The sequence below is a fragment of the Lytechinus variegatus genome, chromosome 11, assembly GCF_018143015.1.
Source record: "Lytechinus variegatus isolate NC3 chromosome 11, Lvar_3.0, whole genome shotgun sequence".
Lineage (NCBI taxonomy): Eukaryota > Metazoa > Echinodermata > Echinoidea > Temnopleuroida > Toxopneustidae > Lytechinus > Lytechinus variegatus.
In genome coordinates, this window is record NC_054750.1 from 19822074 (window position 1) to 19836399 (window position 14326).

Consider the following 14326-nt stretch of genomic DNA (forward strand, 5'->3'; position numbering starts at 1 on the left):
CCTGTACATCGGGTTTAGTAAGGCCCCACCTCCCGCAAACAGACTCTAATTTAGTCTAAACACATGACTTTTATGGGGCAAAAAAGTACATCCTTAAAACATTGTTCTTTATTATATACCCTTGCAAATTTGACCCTAAACACAGAGCTTTCTTATTGAAATAAATACCCTTTTTCATTATTTAGTGTTTATGTATGTATAACGTGCCATCTTTTTTACTAACCCAGGGAGCTCCCTGGGTTACTTTTTTATGTTTTTTTTGGGGGGGGGGTTGCATATGGTATCCACTCATCAATGTTTGCCCCCCCCCCATCCAGGGTCTTTTCTTGTTTTTATTATATATATATATATATATGTGTGTGTGTATGTATATAGCAGAGTCACAAGAGAAAGAGAATGAGACAATAAAGAAGAGAGATATCGAGGGAGACAGATGAAATAGATATAGCAACGAGAGGTAGCTACAATATAGAAGAGATTGAGATCTATAAACAGATGCATGTAATTAATTAGTTAATTACCATTCCCCTTTTCGTGTAAAACTCTCAACTTAGTTCATGTCACATCAGACCATTGCTTTGAATGTGTGTTTCATTTATGAGTAATTGATTTTTTGCCATACTTTCCCATTCGTCATATTGTTTAATTTTTTCTGTTACACATAAATTTATTTACCTTCCTTTATATGGTAGCTTAAATTCAGTTGATATCTAAGAAGTCGTTTCCCTGAATATACATGTACTTTGGGTATGAATCTTGATTGTTTTTTAATCATTATTTGTTATATACTTACTATGCTGGGGTTTTTTTTGTTTAAACCCGCACATAACCGTGACAAATGTCATACACAACAATTCATTTCAGACTCTCAAAACTCAATAAATTGACCTACCATCTCTGTCTCTAATTTGATAAATGACTAATTTCTGATTTGACCTAATCTGCATTTTATCTATTTTTTCTTAAGTATTAATTTGATAACCTTGTTTTTTTCCATTCATATTACAATGAAGGTTAATTTATATAGAAGTATTGTAATTACATGTTGAATTTATTGCTATTTTGTGTTATTCCATGTAGACACCAGCCAATGTGGAGAACCTCTCGACAGAATTTTCAATTCTTTTAGGTGATCCCCAGGCATTGGCTGGTGCTCAATTTTACATTTCTGTTGTAATGTTTCTATTGCTGTCATGTTTTCTTGCCTGGAAATGAAATAAATAAATAAATAAATAAATGTCAATTTCAACACCATACACTGGATTGTGTCTTATTACCCATCCAAATCTTAAAATACGATTTTGACTCTGTTTAACCCTTCCAAAAACAAACTAAAGATATAGAAGTGAACTAATGAAGTAAATTTACTGACCAACCTGGCCATAGCTATAAAGACAATCAAACTAAAACAATTTAAAAAGGGCATATTAAACGTTACATACTAGTAATATACTAGCTAGTAAGCAGCCAGAAAAGTCTAAAACTGGGTATCCATTTGTTTACTAAGCGACACTATAAAATTTCGGTTTTTATAAAATAAAGACGTATCTTCAACTAGCTATGAGCGTATTCTATGTGAATTGTATAATGAAGTTAGCTCTTTATTTTTCCTGAACTGTAAACGTAATGCAAATCCACTAGCCACACGTGCGCCTTCTGCTCGAGCGCTCGGGAGGTTCGTGACAATTATGGCGAAATATAATCGAGGAAGTAACATTTTTGCAGGATACAGATCGTTGGGATTTGTATGTAACAATGTTCCACATGGAATGCGCTACCATGCCAGATCAAAAGACCATTATGTTATCACCGCCATCGGAAAAGCCTTTCACACTTATCGGGTGAGTAGTCCCACGTATTCAATATCAAGTTTGAGACTGTCTATGACTATGACTTGTCTACGTTTAAAGGGATGGTCCAGGCTGAAAATATTTATATCTTAATACATAGAGTAGAATTTACTTAACAAAATGCCGAAAATTTCATCAAAATCGGATAACAAATAATAAAGTTATTGAAGTTTAAAGTTTAGCAATATTTTGTGAATTAACAGTCGTCATAACCACTCTAGGTGACACCGCAATACTTACCCGTGTTAAGAAACTGGGACTCCACTCACGCGCATTTGGGCCGCCCTAGCTTAGAACTAAGCTTTCTTTCCGTAAAAAAAATTATTCTTATGATTAAATAAATATTAATTAATACATGAATACTGTTAAATCGGTACTCACCGGTTCTCTTCTTGAATTTTCTGCCAATTTCCCACGCTGCTGGCTGCAATTCCGCGGTAAATTTTGTCGCCATAGAGAGCTGTTCATGCAACGTTATTTATAAATGGAGCGCCCTTTACGAGAGTTGTTAATGCCGCGGAGAAATCGTTAGGCATTTTGGCCTGTGTTCAAGGCGTAGCTGTTCTATTTTTTTTTATAAAATTATGTGTGAGATCGAAATCTCAGCGAGTAAACACTCTTCCAATATGGAAGAGTGTATACTCGCTGTGATATGATCCCGATAGGGAGGCGCAACACCCCCACCCACATGGGCGCAAACCCCAGGGCCGGGGGACATGTCCCCTCACCCAAAATAGTAGGGGGCACATTATGAAATGTCCCCCTACTATTTTTGGTCATGTCGTTCAAATTCGAAATGTATTTTGGAAGAGACGATCTTACTTTTGGCATGCCCCCTTTTTTTTGCTTGTTTGCTTGTCAAATTTCTTTTGGTCAAGATGACCTTCTTTAGAGGGTGATAAACCTTCTTTTTTTGTTTGTTTTTTGCTTGTCAAATTTTCCAGCCCCTGGTCCCCCTACCTTTGGGGAGAGATTTCCGCCCTTGCAAGTAGACATACTCTTGATATTGTTTGCGAATCTGCACGGGCGTCGATCGAGGGCTGGGGATGAGGAAAAGCGGTGAGACGAGAAAAAAAATAGAACTTAGAAGGGAAAAGGCGACAGAAAAAAAGTGAACGAAAGAAAAATTAATGGAAAATAAAAGGGAAGAGTAAATAGGGAGAAATGTGATGGGTAAAATAAATTATGGGAAAAGAGGACAGAAAAAAGTGGATGAAAGAAAAATTAATGGAAAATAAAAGGAGGAGAAAATAGGAGAAATGTGATGGGTTAACAAAATTATGGGGAAAGATTCTGGACGCACCATTCATGTTTTATCATGAAAAGGATAAGTTATTTATCCGCGAGCAGACACTTTTTGATATTGTGATCTGAAACTGGATAATGATTTAAATAGAGAACAATCTGCGTATCTGAATTAACGTGTGTTTTAGATTTCGACCTAGAATTTGGGTATTCTAAGTAACTTTCTTATCATGAAAATCAATAAAGAGAGCGCAAAGCGCGAGCTAAAAATATATGATATAACAAAGGGTGAATTTAAGCTCTGTAATGCAAACACTTTGTGGGAAAATTGTGAATTGTGATGGATCACAGTTAAAAAAGAGCTGATGTATTTTTTTTTATTACTTTGAGTTTTTACATAGGACCGGAACATGCTATGAGGGCATTATGTCATCATATGAAATTGATGACCATCTTCCTATTTCTCTCGCATGGGAGCGCGAAATGTGTTAATTTTTTGGCCTGAAAACTGGACATTTAAAGCACTTTGTAATTATGCATAAGAGGCATTATATATCTATCAATGCGAGCAGAAATCGCGAGTCGAATTTTTTGATAAACTGTCATCAAATTAGTTTGATTTAGAATTAATATTGGGATATACATAACCGACTAATCCAAATGCTATAGCGTGCGGCGCTAGCTGATACGTTTTAACAATCTGACCTGAATAGGGAACTTTTTGAGAACTTTATGGAATACAGGAAATATAATACGTACCTGAAAATTCAAATTTTGCGAGCGCGCAGCGCAAGCAGAAAATGATAATGTTCAGATGATAACACAGACATTTTTACAGAGCACTTTTTAAAAATCAATTTGTAAATGAAACAAAATAATGAAAGTTCAATTCCCAGCTGAAATATGTTTTGTATAATGACTTCAAAGTTTGATTTTTCAAGCTCCATATTGAGCAAGATATGCAAATACCCTAAAAGACAATAAGGCGCGAAGCGCGAGCGAAAATTTTTTATCCTAACAAATAGATTAAAAAAAAATTATTTTCCTCCCCTAATGTTATTTCATTTAATCATGTTCCTCCTCTTATGTTTGCCTTTCTTCTTTTTTCCTCTCTTTTCCCTCCTTTTCTTTTTTCCTTTCTTTTTTTCTTTTTTTTGCTCCGCCAATAGGGGGGCCCGGGCCCCTCGGCCCCCCTGGATCCGCCTATGTTAGCGGTTGTAGGTATAAATCGCGCTCTAACGCTCTAAAACTGTGTTCTTTATCAAAAAGCTGTCTTTCATATTCATTTTGTTCGCAAAAGAATATAAAGTTAATTTCAATCATTGTATATAGTTATCCTGTTTATGATAAAAATACTTAGAAATTGGGTTAGGTTAGGGTTATCAAATTATCAGGGCAGAAAATATATATTTTTTTTCTCATTTTGCGCGTCGAGCTGGCACTATTTGATCTGTGTTATTATGTTTTTGATGACATTCATTGTATTCACAACAATAATTATTAAACATTGCGCACGCGCCGTGCGCCGCATGAATTATGTAGATCAGGTGAATAACTTACCGCTACACACGAGCAGTTGCTCTATATATTCTATGTAATATAATATATAGAGCAACTGCCCATTTTTAATGGTCCATAATATACCCACTTTCTTCTTTTTGGAACGAGTATGAATTTATCTACTGATATACTGAATGTACAATAAAAGTCATTATCATGTATTTCTTGGCATTTCATTTACTTTTTTTACCATAATTATATCACACAGCTGTTCGCATAGGCCTACGCCGTCACAAATAACAAAACAAAATCTCACTTTTTTTCTTTTTGGTGGGGGATAGATTTTCCATACGCATACGTACAATTTTTCAAATTATTTTTTTCTGCTATTTTCATAATAAACTTTAAATGATTTCGCCTTTGCACTATTATTTTTTTAAAGACAAAATTACATCATCATCATATCATCGTCACCAACTTCATTCTCATCTTTATCACCACTACCACCATCATTATTATCATCATCATCATCACCGCCACCATCACCACCACTATCATCTTCACCAAGATAATTTTCATCATCATTATCATCATTGCCATCATCGTCTTTTTTTCTTATTTTTTCTCCTTCCTGCTTTTTTTCCTTCCTATTTTCCTCTTTTTAGAGGGCACACCACCACACCCCCTTACTGGATATCCGCCTCTAACGTTTGTTGTTGTATATAAGTTGGCGGATGCCTCATGAAATGAAATAATATAAAATAAGGAAAGGGAAACTAATTAGAAAAAGGACTGAGAAGAAGAAAAGAAAGCCAAACAAACAAGAAAAAACAATATCAAAATTTTGTTGTAAAGTCTTCTACGTCAGTTTAATAATTATGTTTTCAATGAAATGAGAACATAAAAAAATGAAACAAGTAAGATGGGCTATACATCGTAGCAAAGAAATAGAGGGAAGCTCCGAGACAATAAAAAGGGTGAGAAAAAGAAAAGACTTTGAAATACTCACAACACGAGCATAATAAAAAAATATGGAATAAGCAAGGACAAGTAGCTGAGGGACACCCCCCCTCTCTCTCTCTAGTTATTTATGTATCAAACTCGCATACACAAGAATTTCTTACTAATCAAAATATTGCGAGCAAAAAGCACGAGCTGACATTTTTTAAATATTCAAAACTGATAGAGAGACACATTTTAAACAATTCATGAATCATAATAATTATACAACTAGCTTACCAATCGAATCATTCGATTGCGACAAATGATCTGAGAATTAATGCTTTTAGGAATTCATTAAATTAAAGCAAAGTATCTCAACATTAAAATAATTAAGGCGGGCGCAAGGTATCAGCTAATACACCGATAATTTTTTTTTGGACATTTGAAGTATTTTCGGTAATCATGAAAAAGATTGATATTTCATGAAAGCTCAAATCCCGAAGAGCGGAATATTTTTATTAATTGACTTTTAAAAAAAATGTTCTAAGCCCCATTTAATATTTGATTATAAGTCGATGCATTAAAAGCTGAAAAAATAAAGTATTTTGTGTTCCTCTATCATAATTGTCTTTCTCTTTAACCCTGGTTCTTTTTTTTCTGGGGGAAGCATTTTGGTTTAAAAGAGAGAAAAAAGATAATTGCTGGCTTGTGGACGGTGGTAGGGACACCCCCCCCCCCCCCCCCCGTAGTTACGCCAATATGGGACCAAATGATCCTAAATGTCCGAGGCGAAACTTGTGCAATCAAACGTTATTTCTGAATAAATTAAAGCTTGCGCTGTTCAACTTCAATCTCTTTCAGCTAAATTTGCGATGAACGCTGCGTTATGAAATATATAATTATCAACATCTGGCGAAAAGAATAACCGACCGATCACCTGACGAGAACGCGTATACGTGATCTGCATATCAGGTCCGATCGAGAGTCAGAACTGAAGGACAACTGCCAAGAAAATCAGGAAAAAGTCGTCAAAATGTAAGTTCCCTTCATTTCTTTCAATTTTTTGTTACTTAATGAAGCATAATGTATCATTAAAGCAAAATTTCAACAAAAGCCTCAAATTTAGCTAGTACTTTTGTTGAAATTACAATAAATTTAGATCCACATAAATCTCTAACCCAATTTTAGCACTGATGTCGCCTATGAGGTCCATACATGTAATGTTTGGACCTCATTGGTACTAGGAGTGGTCATAACCATATTCACTCATTCAATGTACAAGTTTTGAAGTATAAGTCTGGGGAGTGAAAGTCATACACTGTACGTATGGTCACTCCCACTGACGCCTAGGAGCCCTACCTATATTCCCCCACGTACGGATACAAAACCAGAAACTTTCGCCCCCGAGAATTCTACTTTCCCTCTAAAACTAAAGATCTAGGCCTAGCCTAGACCAAAAGCTTCGGTCTCTGTTATGTTGGTTGTTCAGCTGAACTCCGTTGGCTTCACTCACCAAATACAGAGACAGAAGTTCTAGCGCGATCTGTACAGGGGACTCAATGGCCATATGTTTATGTACTTAAGATCGGACAAAACGGGGAAGTGAATTTGCGTGACAGCCGAGGTAAGTCACTGTTTTTGTTTCTTTTAACTTGATTTTTCTCCGTTTTTTGGCAATTAATGCCAAGAGGGAATATTAATTTGCATTTTGGTTGCAATAATTGTCAATTTTTTTATTCATTAAAGACAAAAATTGAAGAGCCCCGAGGGGGATTTTGCATTGCAAGTCCCCTAATGGTGGCTGCACGATAGCGAGCCGTCTGTGTACGAGGAGAAATAAAAAAAAAATGTTAAAAAACTCCTCGAAACAGACGGCTGCCAGCTGTCTAGGCCTAGCCCTAAAACATGTACATGGGGTCCAACTTCATTTCCAACATTTCTGCGATATTGATTTCATTTTTAAAGAAGAATTCATTAAAAAACAGTTTCGTGATTTTATCTCTCCCTTCCTTCCTTCTCAGATTGCTTCTACTGTTTATCTCGGACTCTTTTCCTCACTATTTCATTATATTGTTTGTTTTTCTCCACTAACCTTTTTGGCCTTCTTTCTAGGGATTTGTCTTCGAGCCAGCTCCTCATTTTATTTGCCTTAAACATTACTTTACTTTCGGCCTTCCCTATCAATATCTTTTATGCTCTATTAAGACTGGCATAAAAAAGGGCGAGGTTCCTCTCCCCGCTGATATTCGTTGAAACGAAAGACTGAGCATCATCTGTCAATTCAGGAGATGGTTCCCAGAACCTGCCTTGGGGTAGCTCGGAGCTGAGCTGCCGGTCAAAAACTTCAATGATGCCATGCATCAGCTAGACTGCTATAAGAGCCTGAACATCTTTGTTCTATTCAGGGGGCACTTGGCTTAGTGAAGCCCATGATCCATCATTGATGCCGTGTCCGAAGATGGATATACCCTCAAAGACTTTGCTCTAGAGTTTGTTGCTCCCAGTCTCGAAGGGTGTTATGCGCTTGAAGAAACAAGTTGTTCATCTCCAGGATCGGTTAGTCCCTCCCAGCCATGCCCTTCCAGGGTTCCATCACCGTACACTGAAGAACACCAAGGCATCTCAATTCAGCTTTTGAGGAGGAGGTCCATGCATTATTAAATGCTCTTTCAAGATTGTTCCGAGGCTGCTGCACCTTGATGAAATACTCTAGTTTTCCACCACTGCACCTGAACATACATGTAATGACAATTACCAAACTCCTGTTTCCCTCCCAGTGTGGTAGAGTGGAGGGCAACCCCGTGTCATGAAGGTATGTTGTCCCCGCTTGCAGCATTGTTCAATATCTTGTCAGCCGCTCTAAGAGGTGCCTCGATTCTGCTCTCTCCAGATTTCTGGAATGGCATACATGTAGATTCCGAAGCAGAGGCTTTCTTCTTGTCTTTGGTACAAAGGATGCTATTAACTTGTCGGGCAAAAGAATGCAAGCGGTGCATTGCACAACGGAAGGAGTTGATACAACTCCCAGTCTCCTCCAATTCCTTGTCAACTGCTGAATTTGTTGTACATCGATCAGTCATAGTGTTCTTGACTTTTCTGAGAAGATCTTTCTCAACTTCTTCACATGACTCCTTTATGGAATTCATGTAGTCAGCTGCTGTGCCCCCTGGTTGCTGGTGAACACCTGTCAGGAAGGTTGCTGATCTTGTTGCCACCTCTATCTCCGCTAGGTGTCCCAGGCGGTCTTTCGTTGTTCCATCGTATTTCAGGGTTAGGCTATGTTCACCTTCTAATCCCTCTCTTACCTTTTTTCTTGATTAGGTCTTCATTTCAGAAGTAACGCATAGATTCTGCCCTTATATGTAAGACATATAACTTCACATTTTCAATGAATTGTTAATCGAAATATGATTTTCACTTCTTTACATCATTACCACTTTTCTTGATACTTTAATAGAAAACCTTGAAAATTTCGGTGTTGTGTGATGATATGCTTTCACTTTCAGAAACCCTGTTTTAGTATATTTCATGTAATTGTTAAGCAGTAAATTTTGTTTTGGTTGATTGTTAGACAACAGAATATGCTGACCTGAACGAAGTACATGTACGAGACTTGTCTGATACTGCTTGAATATTCATTTCCTTCCTTCGTACAAAGTGGTTTGGTGAAGTTTTCTTTGTTCAAACTCACCAATATTTCTATGAAGATCATCTATATAATCTACATGTCCAAGAGTAGCAGGTGGTCTTTGCTGGTCCTGTTTACGTCAGGGTTCTTTGCTCTTTAGATCTTGGGCGATCAAGTCTGGATTTATACAGTTTACATCTGTTAATTTCTCTGCTATGCAGTGACTTGACTCGAGTGTAGGTGGAATTCAGGGCCTGAAATGTACATCGCCACATAAACCGGCTGGTTTCAAGTCTCTTAAAGTTCTGAATGACATCTTTCGGGCATCCAATTTCTCCAATGATGGAATACAAAGCTTTCAATTTCATGGAAGCAGTTCTATCTAATCGTTTCCTCTCACACTCCTCCAACATTTTCTGCAGATGACGCACACTTTCTTCTTCTTTATTTTTTTATGTTTCCAAGCTTCTGACAAGACCTATACAATTTCTACACCAGTTGTGCCTTACAGGATTCCATCTTCTGCTTAGTCTCTCTGCGTTGAGGGAGGTTGAATGTCATCGCTAAATACTCTTCAAGGGCCTTCTTCCCAGTAGTTGTTGCATTCTTCTTCAGCTTGGAACACTTCTCCTTCACCCTCGCTGAATTGAGTGATACAGGATTGCATTTTAACTCCGTACCTAAGCTTTTCCATAGGTCACTCACTGTTCATGACTGAGGCAAGTTCTGCAACCATCCCATTCGCCAGAGTATTTGGCTTATTTTTTAAGAGATGTTGGTTGTGAGGCCTGCCTCTGTGCACTCGAAACCAATGAAATCTTCCATTCTCCTGTAGAATATGGAGTATTCATTGTCCTAGAACACCTTGATAGTTTTTATGATGTGTAATAGCAAACTACATGTAAAAGGTGTGATAAAGTGGTACATGAATGTTCAAATCATAAGTTGTAAGAATAACTACTTAAAACTTTATAGTAAACAAATTAATAAAACAAAGATACAAATAAAGATGAAACTCTCAAACCATAATTTGCATTTCACACAACCACACTTCACTTGCAGGCATCATCATAAAAAAATATATAATAACAATTAGAAACCACTTCTACCCACAGCTGCATCAAACATGATATCTTTGATAATCCTTCTCTACCATCTTTATTCTCTTTCACCAACAATAAAGAGAAAATCAATTTGAGGGTGTTCACCCGGTGTATTGCACCCATCGGTCCCAGCAAAATCTTCAGGTCAAGTCATTCTTGACGTACAATTGCCATAATAATCAATGTAGTGATTTTGGGCATTAATGGACAGACAAGACAACACATGTGGTTTCAATTGTCTGGCTTGCTGAAAATTTCAAGGATAGAAATGGAAATGGCACAGAATCTGATTAGATCTGATACAAACTTACGTGCAAAAGAATATCGCTCTTACAAAAAATCATTAGGTATTCACCTATTTTAATTGTTAAATTAATCAAATTATTCTGATTCTGTTTTTTTCTATGAGAATACAATTATTCATCTCATATTGTTATCTCACTTTGTGTTTCAGGTTTCAAAGTTGGGGATCGTAGCTGTTAGTAAGTATTGAGATGGTTTGTTTTCTTGTAAATGTGTATTTGGGGAATGTGAGATTTATCTGTTATTATGTTCCAACAACTTCGGAGCTTGTAAAACCAGCTTGTCTCAATTGCTCCATTATTCGGCTTGGGCTAGTGCCAGTCTTTTTAACTTTGCTAACAGGCATTGAAGTAGTTCATTTTCAATCAACAATTTTAATAATTTTTTTTAATTTCTTTGACAAATATAATTCCAAAATCAACACATATGAATCTGTAATGCATTTAGAAGGAATGTATTTTGCAATGATAAACATTATCTGCCTATTTGAAAAAAAAGTGATGTAATTAAGGTTTACATTTGTTCTGGTCTTATTATCTCAGAGGGCATATGTTTTATGTTTGGCTTAACCCTATCTAGGCCGGGGTATTTTGGGAGTTCCTATGGCCGGGGGGGGGGGCCTCCCAGGCCCCCCCCTAAGATCTCGGCCGTCGACCGCGCGATCGCGCCGAAAATTGGCACGCGGGTTGTCTGGGACATAATCTACAAGATTGTATAGTAATTTATTTCATGCGAATCGCTATTAAGTGATTATGCTAATTTATGCGTAATTAGTATGCAAAATCATACTTTTTCCTCTAACTCCCTAAATAAAGCTCCAAATGTACTAATTTTTTGTATAGAAACTCTTTGTGGTGTCCTTAGCAAGAGTACATGAAAAAAATTGTGATATAAAATCATTTTCTTATGTATTATATTGTTTTTTGCAATTTCTTATGTATTTCTTTGTTTTTTTGACCTTTTGTTTTTCATTGTTTTTTCAATGAAATTTGTTGGGGACTCTTCTGTGATTATAAAAATCATAAAATGAATACATTTAGACTGGCAAAACTAAAAATAATCATACATTTATGAATTTTGGTTGAAATCACAATTTGCATTGACTTTGTACACGAAATCACGTTTTTGAGCAATTTTCGGTCTGACATGCACTTACATAATGTTGTGTAATTTCGGAACCACATACCCGGGTGACGCAAAATTGGTCTCAAAAGTTGCGCAAGACTTGAAAGTAAAAATTCAGCGAGCGGCGTGGTCAAAAAATTTCGCACGGCGAAAATATCGCGCGATTCGTTGAGGGGGGGCCTCCGAGGCCCCCCCGGCCTAGATAGGGTTAATGTGCAGATTTTTTTTATCGAAAAAATTGTCGCTGGAGCAAGTATCATAAAACCGTAATTAATACCATTTTAATATTGGTATATATGTCAGGTCACAAAGGCCTTGTCTGTTAAGTGATCTTAAGAACATTTCATCCTGTAACAAAAATGCCCCTCATTTAACTGAATACGAAGTGGTGCATGATGGGTTAGAAGTTTTTTTCTCAGAATAATACAAGGGTATACTAAGGGCTAGAACTGTGGTGGAGGAGGGTTTTATTTTTTTTTGGGGGAGGGCCTATTTTTCACAAGAGCAATTGTTTGAGCAAATGTCACTGAACCTTTCTCCATCGTTGCAGTCATACTATCAAGCATGCATGTTAGTAATTTTCACAAAGCTTGGCTGAAATCTGACATCTGATTCCCCATATTTTTAGGTGACACCCACCCAGATGATATCACTTGCCTCGTTGCCGATGCCTTTCTGGCCTACACGGCCTGCAAGAATGTTGTAAGGGCGTTTACACTCGGACAGAAGGTAGGTTCTATAGTGTTTACACAACTTACACAAAATATTGCAACCTGCTCAGGTGATGTAACATGAGTAACCAAAAAATGACTTTGTTTTATGAGAGAAAAATTCTTCACAGTTGATTGGTGGGATTTTAATTTCTCTTCCTTCAAACAATCTTTGACACGGTGATGACTATCAAAATCATTAAAAAATACAATTTTTTATAAAAATGATGAAGAAAAACTGTAACGTGAATAACTGTAACTTGAGTAACCATGTAAATGAGTAACTGTGGAATAGCCAAGCAGTGCATCAAAATTGGAGGAGTAAGACAGGTATTGAGAGATGTTGTAATCTTAACAGAGAAAAGACGCTTGATAGATATGGACTTAAATTTCAATGCCTTTATTCTGCATTCGGGTTCAATTTAAAGTTTGTTCTAAAGTTATGGTTTTTAACTGTGGATAGACATATGTGAAAAAAAGTTGTAACAGAACAGGTTAATTTATGACCTTATGTGACTATAAAGTGTTGCCTCAGTACATTTCAACTTACATGTAGTAACTAGACTAACCTAGATTAAAGGTTTAGTGTGAATATGCCTGTATTATTTTGTGTTTTCAACTTTCAACTATCCTGGGCTAAATTATTGTATGAATATTGCCTCAATAGGTAACTTCAACCCAAGTTTTTAGACTAATCCAGGTAAAATTATTAGTATGAATGATGTATCAGTTTCTCATTGTTTCTTTCATTCATTCATCTAGGTCGTTCACACGTACACAGGTCACGACTCCGACGTTCATCTATTGCTGCCCTTTGGTGATCACCTTGTTAGTGTTGATGCAGACAGTAATCTCAAGATCTGGGATATTCAATCTGAAGGTTAGTATTCATTTAAAATAAAAGTATTGTTTTAACCTCGTAAGGACCAAGTTCATTTACTTTCCAAAGGCTTTGTAAATGCAATCTTATTCCAGGTGGGTGTTTTATACAGCTGTTCTTAAGTTACGAGCAACTTTATAAATGACCAGTGATCCTTCCTTTATTGCTAAATCCACACCAATGAAAATTTAGTGAAAATAATTTGTATCAAGAAAGGGTCATTTGTGAAGTAGCTTGTAATTTCTGAACAGCTTCACCGGGAGACAACATGTTAAAGCTAATTGTAGTTACAGCAAACAATTATTTCATGATAGAGTCTTTAAAATCTATGCTTATTGTCACATTATCAACAGAGATCTAGATCTGTTTCATTTGCCTAAACATTAATCTGAAATCACAAAACTAAGCTGGAAAATAATCACAACTAAGTTCACAAACACGGATAAGCACTCATGGGACAGTACATTATCAATGCTCAAAAAAAGGACTTTACACCTTGCTGGAAAACCATGTTTATCTTATCTATTTCTCAGCAATTACACACTTTCCTCTAGATCCACTTGGCACATATTTTTCATTCATTCATACAAACACATGGTGTTCATTTTATTGGATTCTGTCACATAACATTGCATAAAGCTTGGTGATTAATCATGCAGTTGATATGTATTCTTTATTATTCATAATGAACAATGTAGGCAGGCGTGAAAATAGATATATGATCAATTACTATGCATTATGAGACGAGGCTTTGGTAACACCAATAAGATATTGCTGCTTATTTTGTGTCAACTGTTTCATCCTAGAGCTCTATTTAGACCTCCCATTTGATAACGATGTCTTCAGAATATCGGCCCTGATGCACCCGGCAACATACCTCAACAAGATATTGCTTGGAAGTCATCAAGGTGGCATGCAACTGTGGAATATCAAATCTAAGTAAGAACTTTTTTGTTCATATACTGAATGTTGTATAATGATGAAATTTCATTATTCGTTATTATTTTATACACATATAGATATTGACTGGCAGCAGGGCT

At 36.4% G+C, this 14326-nt stretch overlaps 1 protein-coding gene across 1 annotated transcript in view; it reads left to right on the forward strand.

The window, feature by feature from the left end:
- Positions 1–1607: 1607 nt before the first annotated feature.
- LOC121423865 (WD repeat-containing protein 36-like) overlaps positions 1608–14326 on the forward strand; it is a 34829-nt gene continuing 22110 nt past the window's right edge. Inside the window, exons 1-5 of the mRNA XM_041619378.1 lie at positions 1608–1841; positions 10723–10750; positions 12325–12425; positions 13169–13286; positions 14093–14225. Of these exons, the coding sequence (XP_041475312.1) occupies positions 1689–1841; positions 10723–10750; positions 12325–12425; positions 13169–13286; positions 14093–14225 (533 nt within the window). The 5' untranslated portion in view covers positions 1608–1688. The remainder of the gene's footprint in view (positions 1842–10722; positions 10751–12324; positions 12426–13168; positions 13287–14092; positions 14226–14326) is intronic.